The sequence below is a fragment of the Aythya marila genome, assembly GCF_965140915.1.
Source record: "Aythya marila genome assembly, chromosome: 12".
In the NCBI taxonomy this organism is placed as follows: Eukaryota; Metazoa; Chordata; class Aves; order Anseriformes; family Anatidae; genus Aythya; species Aythya marila.
The window spans coordinates 5,933,942-5,951,762 of record NC_139053.1 but is presented as its reverse complement, the minus strand read 5'-3'; the positions used below and the strand labels follow the sequence as shown (position 1 = coordinate 5,951,762).

General features: G+C 39.6%; 2 protein-coding genes across 13 annotated transcripts in view; one reads left to right on the top strand and one right to left on the bottom strand.

The window, feature by feature from the left end:
• The window catches only part of FTO (FTO alpha-ketoglutarate dependent dioxygenase), a gene marked incomplete at its 5' end in the record, with an annotated part of 243,767 nt that extends 234,948 nt beyond the window's left edge, over window positions 1–8,819 (bottom strand). The window contains one exon of one of the 2 annotated variants that reach the window (XM_082770101.1): window positions 8,778–8,819. In XM_082770101.1, the coding sequence (XP_082626227.1) occupies window positions 8,778–8,816 (39 nt within the window). The remainder of the gene's footprint in view (window positions 1–8,777) is intronic. The other variant, XM_082770100.1, reaches the window with a different exon arrangement.
• Window positions 8,820–9,321: 502 nt separating this feature from the next.
• RPGRIP1L (RPGRIP1 like) overlaps window positions 9,322–17,821 on the top strand; it is a 74,141-nt gene continuing 65,641 nt past the window's right edge. For 5 of the 11 annotated variants that reach the window (XM_082769785.1, XM_082769788.1, XM_082769784.1 and 2 more), the window contains exons 1-4: window positions 9,322–9,534; window positions 11,805–11,896; window positions 12,684–12,825; window positions 16,528–16,826. In XM_082769785.1, coding sequence (XP_082625911.1) covers window positions 11,812–11,896; window positions 12,684–12,825; window positions 16,528–16,826 — 526 coding nt within the window. In that variant the 5' untranslated portion in view covers window positions 9,322–9,534; window positions 11,805–11,811. Of the gene's footprint in view, window positions 9,535–11,261; window positions 11,282–11,804; window positions 11,897–12,683; window positions 12,826–16,527; window positions 16,827–17,821 lie in introns of those variants that run through there. The other 6 variants (XM_082769779.1, XM_082769786.1, XM_082769783.1 and 3 more) reach the window with 3 other exon arrangements.

The following is a 17,821-nucleotide window of genomic DNA, read 5'->3' as shown; positions in this document are numbered from 1 at the left end:
TGATCACCATCAGCTTTACAATGCTCAAAAAGAAACAAAAGCTTTTGGGACCTGCCTTACCTCCCATGAGGTCAGCTCTATTATGGCCACATGAGAACTGAAATTAGTTGAATAAAAACTACCAGTTGGCTCCTACCTGGAGAGAAGACAGAAGGGGATTTTTTGTGAATTTCATAATAAGTGAAATACATCAAAAACTTTTTCCTACATTTAAGAAAAAACTCCAGGCTTACAGTTTCAGACTGATCATTTGGTACTATTTGGTACTTTTGGTACTATTTGCAGTGGCTTTATATTGCCTACCATAAAAGATGCCAGTTATGTAGTCTCAGAATAAGCTCTACCCTAAATCCATCTCCTTGGCAAGATCTTTCCATAATTTTTCTGCCTATATGTATAGCACAAGTGTTATGTTTGACAAATGCTCATTAAAAGAAAAAAAATCTTATACCTAAGTAAACTCCAACTCCTTTTCAATCCAGAAAGACAGTCATTTCACTGTTTATGATGAAGGCCCCAAATAACTTTCTCCTACAGAGTCTCTTTGGATTTAAATGTTTTATTCTGCTTTTATTCTGCAGTTAGGTACACACACACACACCCCAGAGATGTGTTCAATATTCTGTCATCCAAAGCTGTTCCCTATCCCAAGATTTAGATATCAAGTATCTCCTTTGAGCACCAGCACATCCTTAGCTGCTGCAACATCATTCACATCAGAAGCAAACATGTACAAATTGAGATCCTTCCAGTTTTAAAAGCTATTCTTTAATTTGCATGAATATGTCCCTTCGTACACAACTTTCAGCCAGTTCTTCCCAAACACAGATTAATGTTTCAAGGGGCCCACTGCTTTGAGACAGATCTGTAAAAGCTTCTTGGACAACTTCAACATCAATTGATTGGGCTTTCAACCCTTTAAGTGCTTGTGCACATCCCATTTCCATTCACAGAACAACGTATTAATGTGCATTTGAACACAAATTTTACCTGTTAGACGGTTAGAAGTATACACAAGGTGTGTCACTCCACAGAGTAATAAAAACAATGGCTTTCAGTCCCAGAGCTGCTTAAGCTTACTCCTTCCTCTTCACTTTTTGGTGATGAAAACCTTACCTGCTCTTTACCTCCACCTTTTCACCCCAAAGCACATACACACACTGTGCTATTCCCTAGCAAGAACCAGTGCATGAAATTTTTGCAGTGGGTCGCTTAGCTTGAAGTAAGCTTTTCCCATTGTAGACTCACGCCTCTCCAGGGAATTCCAGGCAGAAGTTTCAGTAATTTTAGTATCTGCAAGGAAACATGCAAATCAGACCCTGAGCTTAATATTAGGAGTTGTTGGATTTCAACACAATTTGAGGCCTCGGAACAGAAGCAGCAGCATATTTTAACCAGATACCTTTTCAAGTATTCACTGCATGAAGTACCAGTTGCCTGGGGGTTATGAAATAATACTAAAAACTTTATAATCATTCATTGATTTAGTTTTGAGCATAGTATATCATTTGAATCCAATGGGAACATAAAGAGCTATTTGTGAGGTCAACCACAGTACAGACAGAGGCTGACATGATATCGATGGCAAGGTGGAAAGAAATTGCCAAATACAGCAGATCAATACCTCGTTTCACTGTTACAGCCTTCTGCAGACATAAAATATATATCTTTACAGCTACGAAAATAATAATAATGAAAGTGGGAGATAAATGCTTCCCTCAAGGTAAACTATTTGATTAGCTGAGGGCAAAGGTGACAATAGCAGTTACACTGAAGTAACTTTACAGTCTTAAATAAAAGTGGTGGGATGTGCAGCAGATAAAAGGGCAAAATGAAACAGAGCAAGTTCTAGGAGATACAGACGTTATTCTTTTTAGAAAGAATGTAGTATAAGTGTACAAAGGCAAAAAAGTGTATACTAAATAAGGTAGAACAGTTTCTTCCCATAGTAAGCCTCCAGTAACTTCAAAAAAGTTTTGAAATTACAGCTCTATCATTTTATACCCAGAAGACAAAGGTAGGTTCAATCTGTCCCATCCCTAAAATAGTAAGACATATTCCTAACCGTGTTTGGCACTTCACTCCTGAGTGAACAGGATACAGTAACACACTACGGTGCTTTTCAGTCTCAACTAAAAAGGGGGTCACCTGATATTTTGGATGCTCTGAGCCATTAAAGGTTAATTGAATAATCTGAAAAATGGATGAGTTATTAAACACTGCAGAGCCCAATTCTGCTCCAGGTGAAGGCTGTGCAAATTTGACCACCAATTCCCCTAGGCACCAAAGCAAGCTTTACCATTTACAACTGGCCTTTCTTGCTTTCACTAAACTTGTCAGATGAAACTGAATCTTACATGCCATATAAGAGAAAAGTGTAATTCTTTATTTCTTTTTCCAAATCTGTAAATTGAAGTGACAGTAGGCCCAGTACTGCATCCCCAGCAAGGACGTTCCACTACAGCTTCATTGCACAGATGCTGATTTCCTCCTGGAACCGCTACGCCTATAAGCCAGCTCCAGAATCAGAAGACAACAGGGTCTGATGACCCACACGCACACCACTTAGCTTTCTGAAATTAAGTCACATGCTAACAGTTTGCAAAATAGTATATCTCTAAATTAAATCAAAATTCCTCTTCAGAGAAAGTGTTCATACAAAACTGAAAACTCAATCCACAAAGTTTTATTCTCTACAGAACACAGAAAAGATTTCCACAATGCACTTTCCCTGGTGGGTTTGGTGCCCCCTCCCTTATTTTTTTTAGAATTTAATTTTCCTGAACACAAAGTTATACAAGTTATACAAATATCTGAACAATCATTAAGTATGTTATAACAACAATCATCAAGGTTTCAGACACTGTATCTCTAGAAAAAGAGCTGCCCTTCCAACCTTTTTCAACTCGATTTTACAAACCCAGTGACAACGCTTATTGAAGTACTTACATGTACAACAACGCTTTTGGAAAGCTTCAAAGATGATCATTTTCTTTGTCTCAGTGTTGCTGTTCAAGTACATACCAGCATAACATGCTCAACCACAGCCTAGCTGCGAACTACGACAACAGAAAACTTTTAAGTTCATCTTATATTTGGCTTTCGGCTGGGTAAGCGAACGCCTCCAAACCACTATCATCACACAAGCAGCTCTGCTGTACGCATCTCTCGTCTGTGCTCTTCGGAATTAGAGAAGCGGCTGTTCACTAAGTAAACAAATCAAGCAAACAGCATCTGCTCAGTTCCTACTTTTTATGAGAAAGGGTTGGTAGACAAGGCAGACGAGAAATCAAAACCATCACAATTATCAAAAACAATCTTTGAAAACATCCGCCCTTCCCTTGTAATTACCCATAAATATATCCAATGAATACAAGAAACAGAGGAGGGGTTTGCTTTTCCCAGATTTTTATTTTCACTGCCATGAGTGTATTTCCATTCGGGAGCTAAGGAGAGACTCTGAAAAGCTCAAGAACGCCACCCTTTTCCATTTAACACAACCAGCTCCACAACTGTTTCCAGGCAAGTAGCAGGGAATTTCATCTGTTAACAGAAGTGGATTTGCTTCTCCCCACATCCAGAAAATACAATTAATATTCAGAATAGATAGCCGATCTTGTTACTATAGGATCCAAAACTTCCCCTGCATGGGATTTTAAGCATTTACTACAGACATATCTGGTGCATTTTCCATTTGCTGGCAGGCTATCAGAGCTCACTCAATCAGAGTGTCTATAAAGTTGCAAAATAAAAATTTAAATCTCACGCTGAGAAGGACTACCCAGAAAAATACTTCTCTTCTCAAAAATGTGAAAACACCCTAAGTGAGAGAAGTTGAATCAATTAAATTAAGACAAAAATAGAAAGGAGAGTGGTAATTAGCCAAAAAAAAAAAAAAAAAAAAAAAAAAAAACAAAGAAAACCACACAACACACACCCATACTGTTGGTTTTGCCAGAGCAAATACCAACTTGATACTACAATCACCAATTCATAAAATGCATGGACCCGGCTTCTTTAAGCAAATGAAGCAGTTCTGCATCTTGCCCTGCTTCTAGAACCACCAGGAACTCCTCCCACAAGCTGCCAAGCTACCAGTGGCTGGGATGGGGTAGGAGCTGTTTTAAATTAAAATAAGTCTAATGCAAGCTCAGGGTTAATGGAGCTACTTCCTACAACCATGTCCTATGAGGTACTGGTGTAGCAGCCATTACACCTGTGCCATACAACCATGCCAAAAACCCAGGTGTCACTTGGCTAGAGGCCGTACAGCTGACAGACATATGCTTAGAGTCTTACTTAGCATACAAGTCTACAAACAAATATAGGAAAAAATAAAAAATAAAAAAAATCACAAAGCCAGCCTCAGAGTGCGTATTCTAATATGGCAAACCTAAGAACAGCTTCTACACCACCGTGTTGTAGATGATGAGGAGCCAGGCCAACTAAAGACCTGCAGTCCCTTACCGTAGGGCTCCTCTGACATTACTCCCATCTGCAGGAGCCTTGCAGCCCTAAGCAATGAAACACCAAATCATGTTTTCTGTACCCACGCTCCTTGCATCCTTGGCTCCAAGACACTAGAAGACTCTAACACATGAAACATAGATCTGTTCTTATTTACTGCAAAAAACAAGAGACTGAACGTAAAACAAGGTGTTTAATAAATCTGGGGGGTCTGAAGCACCAGTATAATTCAGCGCACCAAGACGGAGACGCGCTTCTTAATTAAGTGGGTGATGTTGTGGTTAAAACAAAAAGACAACCCTGGGCCATAGCTAAGATTAAGCACCCACTCTTCCAAAGGAAGCTCCTACTGTTATCGAGATAAAGGCCTTAAATCACAAAAAATAAACCATCTAATAGTCTGTATTCAATAGTAAGTAGAAAGTCGGGACACAGACTGATTTGGATTAACACATTTTCAGTTATAACAAGTAATTTTACAGAGGATTAGTATCTTGATGGTCTGATCAATACCAGGCACTGCTGCTATTACAGATGAAGAGAAAATTACCCCTCCAGTAATAAAGTGTGTATGTCTTGGTTCTCCTTCATTTGCTGAGTCCATTACTGTAATGGTCCCAGCATTAGCAGCTGAGGCAATTTAAGCAGCAGCAGCAACGCGATGAGTTTAAAAGCGGGGAACACTGGCCACTCATTCTTCCTTCTATTTTGCACTGCATATGCAAGGCTTCTACCTGACCACTTCCAACACACAAATCGTGTGTTATGTTACTATCAACACTATTTCTTAATTATTGTCTCATTAATAACGAGACGGGCCAATAATGTGATTACCACAAAACTTGCTGCTGGCATATTGGCTGCTGATTCTGCTAAAAGCTGCCCGCCATCTACCTACGCAGAAATATGACATGACAACAAGCTTATTTAGCTGCAGCTAAGCTGTTTCATTAACTTTAATTTGCCTAAATACAACTTCTGAAAGAATCTATTTAAGCTGTCAATTAGAAAAATTAATGTTTTTATATCTTACGAGGCAGAACAATAACGGGAAACAAGAAATTAATGTAGTATTTGCACAAACTCTGATGCGACCGAGTTGATATACTTTGTTGCATGGCCCGGGTAACGTTTCACCATTAATCCTAAAATCTCGTAAGTGCTTTGAGATTACTTGCCTATTTTTCCCCCTCAGCATTAATATGCTGAAGCAACCTATTTCATCTCAAACATACAGTATTTTCCAGCCAGCAAAAATAAGGATGATGCAGGAAACATGACTTTTCATCGAAATCCCAGCCAAACCACTATGTTCCCTTCTACTCCTCGTAAATAAAACACACACAAAGCTTGGAGTTATTTAAAGCTTTATATTGCCTTGCCACTTTGTCTAACGTCTCACAAATGTGAAATTGCACATGAATATCTTTGTAAAAGCCCTTGTGAATATTCAGATATGTGCATATTGATGCATTTATTATTTGTATAGCAATAACTTTATTGGATCGGGGTCCCAGCTGCACTGGGAGCTGTACAAATTTAACAGTAATGTCTGCGGAATAAATTCTCTGTAGCTGGTTCTGGCTTCGCAGTAATGTGAATTAGCATAAACAGCTACAAAAGGTAATTGTGAACTGGGCTTAGCAGTCTATTCCACAGCCCCGTCAATGTAATCTTTTTCAAGTAAAAGAAAATAATACTCCAGACTAGCTGAGCATCCCGTCTTTCATATGGCAACGTCAAAGGGTCTTAATAGGCAAATAGTGGCAAGAGGAAGAATATAAATGTACTTGCTACATCTAGGCATCTGTCACACCGAGACTGACTGCAAACATTTTTGATAAATTAAGTCTTGAGAACAGGCGTGTGTTACAGATGAACTAATCAAGACACCAGCCTAATAGCAAAGCAGCTTTTCCTTCCAGTTTAAGAGGAAAAAAATATTCCAAGTAGACTACCAGTTAATAGGCTTACGTTTGCTTTTATTTTATGTGGTGCCCAGCAGAAGTAAAAGTTTACTGTAAACTGACCATAACTCAAACCATCAGTCCAAAGAAGAAAAAGAATTATGACTTAACTAATTAGAACAGAATTTTAGGTAAACAAAACCAAAACACACACTCATGGGGTGGACAGTTCAGTTAAGATGTCTGCTGTTAATGAGTAACACCTGGTCCAACAGCTCGGTTTTTATGCACAGAATTAGTATTTGCTATGAGGAAGACTAGAACAGTAGGCAGCACGCAACATCTCTAAAGATGTCTTTAAAATTTAAGATTAATTATGTTCTGCAATCCACCTAAGTCTCAGAGGCATATTCCACAGGAAACTAGCATCCCCATCATGGTGTTTAAGACATTTGTGTAATTAACTTCTGTCTATGATTCCCCAGCTTGTTTCAGATCTGCTTCGCAGTAATGAATTTGTGTCCTCCCGCTACAGGAAGGAGCACTCACAGGCTAAGAACGCCAGATATTAGCACGAACAGTTTCACTTCTGCTGGACGCTCAATCTCTCTCAATCCAATTGAGTGATTTGCAATGTGGAAATTGCTGTCTAACAGCACGGCACACTGAGGAAATTCTGCCACACATCCTTGGAACAGAAATGTTATTCTTCTACAACAACATAAATCAAAACTTTTTATACACATGAATGTTTGAGAGAGAGAACAGCTTACCCTACACAAGAAACATACTGCATAATTACAAAGCTAAAGCCCATCACCAGGCTTTGGATCAACAGCGTTTAACTGTACACAAGTATGGCAAAACACAAACTTTTATTCAGGATTTCATTCTCCAGAGCAGAGACATTGCCAGGAGATGTATAATCCAAACCAGCCTCTCTATCCAACCACTTCCCCCTCATTAGTAGGCCTCATAAATCCTACTTTCCAGAAGAGGTCGGGTTAACCTCACTAGTATTTGGTTTGCTATGAAATATTTTGATCCAGACCTAAATGGATCTCTTGGCACAGCTACCACAATAAGGACGCGCTTCCTGCACTGTCTGTGTTTCTGAGGTGTGCTGCTTTAGCGAGCAAGGCTTAAACTCAGGGACCGAAGGGTGAGCTATCTTAGTGCCAGCATCCCAAGGATTACACCTGTAATAAAGTTGCATAAAATAAGGTCAGTTCATATTAGTGTAACATGAGGACGATCTCCTGAAGAGAAAGGATACGCTTATTTTTTGTGTAACCCCTCATCTTTATATCACTGCTTTCTTCTTCCGTATCCCTCATTCTCAGACACTCTGCAGGCTCCTTCTGTTGCACTATCAGTATACTCCAAACCTACGTCAAGTAGTACCCAGCCTGTAAGTACTCACACCTTCATGTTCCTGAAGGATCTCTTTAACTTTCACCCTTCTCAAGTGTGCACTTACTACATCTAAGTAGGTCTACTCTTCTGCTTGGTTTCCCCCCGCCTTACATATCGACCCCCTGATACCTGCTCACACAGCTCATCCTCCACAACCCTGGGCAGGGCAGGTTCAATTCCATCCTCTTGCTTCCTACAGCCTTAAATACATACATACATATATATATATGCGTGTATATATATGTATACGCACACATATATATATATATAGATAGATGGATATATCCTGTCTTATCAACAGCAATTATTCTCTCCTAATGATTCCCAGATACGTTTAAGATATATTGTGGTGTGAAGTTGAATTCAGGCCTTGCACAGAGTAAACGTACAGACTTTTTTTTTTTTTTTTTTAAGTGCCTCTTATCTGCAATGGAATTGCATTGGCTTGGATGGGACAGCTCACACCCACGTGTGCGTTCAGATGACAGCACACAGCGATGGTGCAGAGCTGCTGTCCTTCAGCAAAGAGGAAGAGCTGAAAGAGCGAAGGGAACGTGGTCAGGGTGTCCTCACGGCGCTGCACTGAGCGCTGGTACCACGAGCTGGCCTCAAGCTTCTTTTTCCCACTGAAGCGGATCGATGCAAACTGCGCGGCCACCCCGCTGACCTACCCCTGTAGCGGAATAACGCCTTGTAGCAGAATTTGGTTCGCAGCAGCACCAAGAACAGCGGGTGCGGCACGTGAGCGAGCTGCTGTGAGGGGAGGCTCCCCCTGGAGCCCGGCCCCGCTCCCCTGCCCCTGCCCCGGGCGCTGCGCGGCTCCCAGCGCCCACACGAGGCTGCGAAGCGCCCGGGGCCCTGAGGCGCAGCCCCCACAGCCCCGGCACCCCCCCCACCGACCCGCCCCACCGCCACAGCCCCTGACCGGGGGCGGCTGCGGGGCCGTGCCCGCCTCCCCCGTGACTGGGGGGCAGCTCGGGAAGGTACCTTCAGCTCCTTCTCCCGCTCCCCCGCTCTCCGCTTCATGGCGCCGCCTCAGCCGCCCGCCCGGCCTCCTCCCGCCCTCCCGCCCCCTCCCGGCGGACTACAGCTCCCAGCGCCCCCCGCGCTGTAGTCCCGGCCCAGCGGCTCCGCGGCCGAACTACGACTCCCGGCAGGCAACGCGGGGCGGGGGGCGGCGGCGGCCGGAAGGGCCGCGGCTCGGGTAGCAACGGCCGCAGTTGCTAACGGCGGGCGGCGAGGAGGCGGAGGGCGGGCGGGAGCCGTGAGTACGGGGCGGGGGGGGGGCGCTGAGGGGCTGCGCTCCCCGGGCGGGTTCGGGAAGGCAGGGCGCTGTCTGTCTGTCTGTCTGTCTGTCTGTCCTTAAACAGCCCCGCAGCCCTCCCGTGGGCTGTGTGGGGAAAAATCAAAGCGAGGGGTGGGCTCTGGGGGGGGCGCCCCGCCTGTGCTGCCTGAGGGGAGCGCTCCGAGGCCCCGTTGTTTCGGGGTCCTGACAGACTCTCAGGAAAACCTCACGGATTTTTCCTCCCAGACCTGGTGTCCTGGGCTCGTAACGCCTCCTTTCCACCTCAGAAGCTCTCCGTGCTGCAGGTGACCCCTGAAATCGTGTGTGTGTGTGTGCTCCTGGCGAGGCGTGTGTGGGGTTATGTGAGGTGACAAGCCTGACAGAGCGCAAGCGTTTATCTCGAAGGAGTCAACAGAGGAGGAACGTGGGCTGGAAATACTTCGTGATAGGCTAAGATCGGTGGGTGGGCTTCCTTTTTTTTCCTTTTTTTTTTTTTTCTGCTGGAGAGGTGGAGTGTGATGCTGTGAGAAAAGCATCATCGTGGCCACAGCCAAGCCTCATGAACTTCTAAATGCACGTTGAGAGAATTAATTAAAGGTCTTTGTGTTAGTGGCTTCGCTAGGAAGTCCCCCTCTTAGCTCTGCTAGGAGAACTTGTGGAAACTGAAGTAATCTCCCCTCAGGTTTGCTATGTGGGAACGATATTGGGAGAGCTTTGGGGAGTTTTGTAAGAATTTGGGCCTAAAGCATCAGCTTTGCTACTTCAGATATCCATGCTCATTACTGTCTGTTGCAGACTTGCATGCAGTTTTTTACAGCAGTTTGTCACATACAAGTGACAACAGCACCAGCCTTGTAGCTCATGCAGTGAATAAGAAAGTTACTGTTTCTGTAATTCCTAGTATTACACCTAAAATTTTTACTTAGGCCCAACTTTAAATTCTCATAGGTTAAATGCAGAGATATGGAGGAAATTCTTCTATTTGTGTGTGAAGTTATTTGGCGCTGTGTTGGTGCTGGGAACAAGAAGTGCTGAAGTGACCTCAAGGTAACCAGTCTTGCAAATAAGCTGGTTTAAGTTGTTGAGGTTCAGCATGGCACGTGGATCTGTCCAGTTACAGATTTATTTTTTTTTAATCTTTCTTGCTTTATTATGCTTCATTTTAGGGAACACTGGACTTTTAAGTATCATCACTTCTGTAGCCATGTTGCTGTATATCTTTCTCAGATTTAATCACTTAGGAAGTGCTTTACCAAGAAATAATTTGGAACTCTGTGAAGAAATCTCTAATGCTTTTGAAAATAAGGCTGGAGCCATTGGCTGCAAGGAAAATAACTTTAAGTGTTTGTGATTGAGGCTGAGTTAATATTAAAGAACTGTAACATGCTTAACAGGTGATTTGCTATTTGAAGTATCCTCAGAGAAGAAACATAAAGGATGGTTGTTAGCAATTATTAGGTACATAGGTTCTTCTGATGTTACTAATGAAACAAATGTCAAGGTGGAATTATGTTTTGCCTCCCTAAAACCAGGATGCAGGTTGGTACTATGTCTGTCTAAAACCACTCTTTTTCACTAAGACAGTTATAATATTTGTGCTTTAAAGTTTTGTTGAAAGCTACCCTTTCGATAATCCTTTTCCTTCTTTTTGGACAAAGTCATAAGGAGACTTGTTGGCGATAGAAGACTATTGGCAGAAGAAAGGCAGTTTTGGTTGTGATAGAATTAACAGATACTTCCTGGAATGTCTGTGGATTAGACTGTGTGACTTTTGTGATGCGGGTATTTAGTAGCGTCGCTGCTGTACACGGTCATTTCCCCAAATCCAGACATTTCTGTATTTATTACAGATTTTACTTCAGCTAAAGAAAGTGTAACAGGAGGAGGAGAAAAAAAAATACTGTCCAAAGAACTTGTTTAATGCTATTCCAGCCTTAATTGACTTTATGGCCAACATACAATTTTCTGCACTGGTAAAGGAGAAACAGTAGTTGTTAACAAGTATCTTCATATATTACACTGAAACTTATGTGCTGCTTTCTCACATTAATACTTTCCTAATCTCTCTTTGTCGTGTAGCTAAGCTTTCTATTGCCTCAAGAAAGAAATGCGTTCAGATTTATGAGAATTGCTCATAGGAGAGTCTCTGTCTTAGAAAGTAATTTCTCATATGACCATGACTGAAAGAAGACTAAGAGGATAGTAGGTAATGCTGGAATGACTTCGTAACCCCCAGCACCTCTGTTTCAAAGAGCACCATTCAAAGTGTGGAAGGTGGCATTACAATCTACCAGTTGATGCCTTAAGCCTTGACCTGTCTTAAAACAAGCAAACGATCAAAGAAAGAAAAAAAAAAGACACTCAGGTTCCTCTCCCACACGTGCTTAGAAATAAGGGCTTAGCCCAAAGATTGCTGAAAACAATGGAACTAGGAAGTTAATAAAAAAAAAAAAAAGCTAATTCTACAAACGTTTAATAAAATAGGAGTTATTACAATAGAAAGGAAGCCATATTTTGTGCACAGATTAAATCTGACATCATGTTAAACTTGAAAGTTTAGATAGTCCCCAGAGCCAAGCAATTGAGAAAGGAGCATTTACAGTAATGTATGAGTCTATCATTTCAGTGAATCTGTCATTACTTTTATACGATGTAATTGTAGTTCATTCTAGTCTCACAGTTTAAGTTACAGATGGAGAGGAATTTTATATGAATTTTGTTATCCACAGATAAGCCATGTCTGTTCCAGCTGATGAAACGGTGGGGGACCTGCCTGTGAGAGACGTGGGTCTAACTCTAGTTGGAATCGGAGGATTACAAGGTTTGTACCAGCTGCTATTTATTACAGTTACAGACTTTGATCGGTGGCTTCTTTAGGTTCTTTCTAAAAATGTTTCTGACATTCACACTCACAAAATTAAGTTCAAATAACATTGCAAATCTGGATTAAATTCTGAAAGGTAAAAGATACTATGACCTATTCTGAGTTCACATTACTTGTTATGAGAGGGGCAATGCTGCAAGATGCTAAAAACGGCAAATCTCATTCAGCTATAACCTTAATCCTTTCAGGAGGAAAAAAAATAAAAAAATAAATTATAATAAAAAAAAATTTTGATTGAGGACAAGGCCAGACCCACTTAACAAAATGGGAACCAAAAGTAGGAAGCCATTCTGACATGCTAGTAACTTGCTTTTAGAATGGAATTACTAGTCTCGGTCTTGTATCTGAGTGAATTTACAAAATTCTGAGTTAATCTTTTCAAGTTTCAAGAGAGTATGTTTACTGTGAAACAGATTAGAAACTATCCCTGCGTGTCATCTTATTTTTTCAGTATGTGTGACTTTGTTCTTTGCTAAACTATTTTCTGTTTGTTGATGACTAGGTAATCAGTTTGCAGTATCATTTGATTTACTTTTTGTTTTTTTTTATCTGTAAGAGGTAGAAAGAAGGAAGTGAATAATATGCTAATAAATCTGAAAAAAAATAGCAAACACATACAAACATCAAATTACATGAGAACTTTCAATATTCAGTATTGCAAAATGAGAGACTGGATTACATGGTGTTGGATATACTGAAGGTAACTTATTCTTGGTTTGGGTAGAATCAGCTACACAGAATGTTAAAGCTCGACAAGCTATATCACGAATCAGTCGACAGGAGCTGGAAGACAAATTTTTTCGCTTACGTGATGAGAACATCTTACTTAAGCAGCATGCAAACAAGCAAGAGGAGAAGATTAAAAGGTATGGGTTTTAACAGTTTTATTTTGTTTTTACTTTTGCTTGGAGTAACACTTTTGCTTCTTCAAACGTTAATTATCATCAAATAAAAAAGTGCTGATTTCTCTCAGACTACTTTTTAAAGTGGTCTGAAAGCCTTGGTATATCCTACATTCCCTTCTGCCCAACTGAAGCTTCTTGTATTACATTCTACGATGCATCATTGTTCTGTGAAGCTATTTTCAACTAAGAAATGGAGAATTCTGCTGGTACAAATAAAACACCTGGAAACAACGTCACTGTACCAACTTAACAGATCATATAATCATGCCTGAGGTTTGAAGAGGGTTTAGGCAAAAGAGAAGAGTTGTTGCAGTGATTGGAGCAGTTTACATTTTAAACAATTATTGAAAAGAAGACAAGGTGGACATAAAACAATGGTTAAGGATGATAAAATTTTGGAGGAGAAGAGAGGTTACTGTCAGAAGAAAAATTAAATAGGTCTCAAGGATTTCAAGGTAAATGTGGAAACAAAAAAAAAAGAAAAAGTAGATGTTGCTATGTAGATGTTTGCATTATTTCAGCAGTGTTAGTCTGTGTTACGATATACAGCAATAGTATTAGGTCTAAAGTTTTGGCTATGTTGATTATATAATTTTCAATTGAAGGTGTAATTAAAGAAATCTGGAAATCAGTGTCACTATTTTCTTAATATAGTTTAATTCCATTAGGAATGTGAGCATTAAACATGAATACCAAAACATCTCTTTCACTTTCAACTGATTTTACTAATTTTTTGTTGTTGTTACAACAGTTTTTTTTGGTTTTGTTTTTTTTTGTGTGTGTGTTTATATCTTCGCATAGACTTTGGACAAGTAACTTAGAAGCATCAGCATCTTCTCTCTTCGTTTACCTTTTTCTTAGCAAAGTTGCTTCATCCTGTTCGTGAACAAAATATTCACAGAGAAGTTACTATGTGGGCTACTACCACCACGTCATTAGAAATGAAGAGACACACATTCTAGGTTGTTTTGGGGAAAGATGAGAACTGAGATGCACTCTCAAATGAGATGTATACCGTTCAGTTCCAAATGGAGAAATTAATTGTATAGGAAAATATGGAACAGAAGACATCATTTCTTAATTTTTATTTCTGTTTAGCACCCATGAACAAGGGAGAACTGTACATTTTGATCAGAAAGCTATCCATATATCACAGTCAGCTACCACAGAATCACAGAATTTCTAGGTTGGAAGAGACCTCAAGATCATTGAGTCCAACCTCAAGATCATCGAGTCCAACCTCTGACCTAACGCTAGCAGTCCCCACTAAACCATATCCCTAAGCTCTACATCTAAACCAATTACATGCCACAGCATATAATTTTTACCAATTACATGCCACAGTATATAATTTTTTATGCTGCCTGAATCATAATATCAATACATTTGCCAAAATTATAAGATAACTTTTTTTTTTCTTTTTCAGCTATAGCAGAAATTACTTAGTGCAATTCATTTTTGTTTGATTTCTGATTGTCTCTGTGGTGCATGGGATATTTTGATGATGGGCAGTGTTTAGAGCTCCATCTGGAGAGGTACATCTCTTCCACTTTGAAGCTGGTAGCTTGGGTTCATAACTATGCTGTCTGAGTACAAAAAAACAATAGGTATTCTGGGAGATGAAGAAGAGGCTATGGAAGCCTAATTAAACATCTGAGTTTTCATTCTAGAATCAAAATGGCCTATACAGAAATATTCTACTCTTTTAATCCTTCTCTGTCCTTCCAGACATTGACAAACATACAGCCTTTATCATCTTGTTAACTTCAAAATACATTTACAAACATGGTCAGCTCTCCTTTCTGCAGGGTAATAGATACCTTTCCTGAAGAAGCCCCAGGTAGCATCAGGTGCACAGTATCGGTGTATCCAAACATATACAAGGAACTTTAGTGTTATTAGCTCCAATTCAGTGCTGAGCTGGCAATTCCAGTCTGGGTTCAGCAGAACTCTTCATGGTATTACCGTATTCCAGGAGAGCTAATTCATCCAGAAGTACTCTGATTCTGTGTTCACATTGTGCTATATCTATGCTGATTAAACTTCATTGAATCTAAACTAACCAATTCCCAAAAGGGCATCTGAAGATACTGCCTCATGAGATAGGATTATTTCACACCTTTCTAAAGTTAAAAAGGTTCTTCGCCGTTGATTCAGTAGTCAGTGAGCCATGATCAAAATGACCAGCATAATTTCCATCTTTTCTGTCAGGCTGCTATTAAATACCAGATGGTGGACCAAAGGAATTGTTGCTCATTCCAAATGGCATTTCCAGTGTTTCTGTTAAATGACGTACCAAATGCCCTTGTTATCCACTTACGTAAAATTACACAGAACATCCAAATTGGAATATATGAATTAATATTTTAAGGCACAGAAAATACAAAACTCTCAATAGAGCGTTTGTTTAGATTGCCAGAGAAAATATCTTAGCTCCTTAAGCTGCATTTCTTTCCCAGCATCCCTCATGCCAAAAACCCTTGTAACTAGAAGTTTGGAATGAATTTGCAGTAGAAATACATTTAAAAAAAAAAAAAACAACACACAACCAAACAAGAAAACTGCTTACAGGCAAGTAATGTTCTGTGACATCCTAAAGTTATTACAGATTTTTTTGTTTCACTTTTGTTCTTTTAAGTAGAAGCTTCTGTCCACAAGTATACAAAAATAAAACAAGCCCCTTTAAACAAATGAAGTGTGTCCTTATTTTCAATTTTCTTTCTAGGCCTGCAAAAATAGATTCCCTGTAAACTAGATACAGGTCGAAGATGTGCGACCAATTTTGTAAAGTCTTGAACTTGTCTTTCTCATCAAAGCCACCTTTTCTTTCTTTATATGCCAAGTTTTTTCCATTCACTGCTGGGTATGTTTTCTGTTCTTGTATATTACATCACCTCCATGTGCCCTCTCTGCCTTTTGTTCTAGCTTAGCAATGTTTATCAAAACTAAAGGAAATCAAAGGTACAATTCTTGAGATGCCAAAAGCAAAATTTGTATCCTTTTAAAGATAGATGAAAACCATACCCTCTGTATCTAATTTTATTCTTCAGCTAACTGTTCCTTCTCTGAAACACGTTGGTAATACTTACCAAGTATAAAATTGAGTGCCGTAATATGAACTATTAAGTCTTTTTCCTGAGTACCTTCTTAAATATCTCCACCTCTACATTTTAACAGTTTCAGAACTGAAATGTATATTTAAATCCTAAAATGCTGTAACTGATACATCATTGGAATGTTGTATATTATTAGCATTCTTTCAATAACTGGATGTTTTGTGGAATTGTAGCTTTTATTGTTTGGCCCACCACATCCAAAATCTGTAACTTTACTTAACAGCCTGCAGAAGTTCCTATATAAGGTCATGCGTTAAAAATTACATTTAAGGAGCATATGGAGTAAATATGTGTCCTCCCTTTACTAACCTTAAATGATAAGCCTTAGGAAACTGTTATTTGTCAGTGCTATAAAGCAGATTGCTGCACAGTGGTTTCAATTATCTTCAAAGAGTTCTTCACAGGCAGTAATAGTTATATCAAAACCTGAAATTTATTATTCAGGTTCTATGCTGAAGTCTTCACAGTGATTATGTTCCTTTCAACAGAATGCTTTTTATGCTGACTTTTCACATTCTTTTTCATCTTTTTTTATTATTTTCCTCAGAATGGCCACCAAGTTAATACGGCTTGTTAATGATAAAAAAAAGTCTGAGCAGGTTGGTGGCGGCCCCAAGCGGCTGGGTCAGGCTGTGGAGCTGGAAGAAATGATTGAGCGCTTGCAAGAGAGGGTTCGTGAGCTTGAGAAACAAAACGAGAGTCTCCGTGGCAAGCTCATTTCAACCAAACAGCAACTGCAGATCCAAGGCCACAGGCCTAATTCATATAACCATGTTCAATCTCGTATTAACACGGGACTCAAAAAAGTGAATGATGCTGCTGGCATGCTGGAGCGCCCAAAAAAAGGTATATTCATATGTATTAATGATAGTATTTTATACATGTAACACCAATTATCACTGCATGGGCTTTTCTGAACATCAGTGGGCAATAGTATCTGTAGGCATCATTGTCCCCCCTTTTTCATGTATTTGTAGCGGTTATGATAGTGTTCTTGTGCTTTAAGTCCTTATTTTGAAAATCCACAACAGTAGGGGTAAAACAAATACAAATTTGAAAATAAAGAGTTATCAAACTAGTTTACAAATAGTTAACTTTGCGGGACTTTCCCAGTATGATTTCTCTGAATCTTAAAGGCTTATAAAAGTATTATATGGAAAAGTTTAGCATTATCATGTTATAACAAAGTTTTACATCTGTAGTTTGTTTGCACGTGATTTTCCTTTTTAATTCCAAGGTTTGTTCTAGTCTGTTGATACATGTGTGCACAACACTTTTTGAAAAATCTATTATGTGTGGATTTCTGAAGGCAAATAGCACAATGCAGCCATCATTAATGATGCCTTTTGCTGTCAAGACTTACTGCTTAAGGCAGCATCATTCTCAATCCTTTATTTCTGATAACTATGTTTGGAAATTGCACTTTAAAATCTTTCTATTTTCATAAGAACATTTGTAGAAGTTGGACTTGTTTTTTTTTTTAAAAAAAAAAAAAAGCAGCTATGTTGGCCTGGATTCAAAACATTCAGTCAGCAGAACTGTCTGCTGAACTTCTACAAGCAATGGATTAGGCTGATGGCCACTTACGTTGCATTTTTCTCCAACTACCCTTCCTAATGGCCTTTATTTGGGTTATTTTGATTATTCAAGTAGCCAAAATCAGAAACAATAAATATGTTTTTAGACAGTTAATGAAAAGCAATGAGCTCTAGCACTTCGATCCTCAAATTTAAATATAATTGAAAGTTTTGACATTCTAAATATACCTGTATTTTTACATTTCATATGACAAATTAAGCATTTTTATTCCCCAAGATGTTTTTTTTTCCTTAAACAGTGCA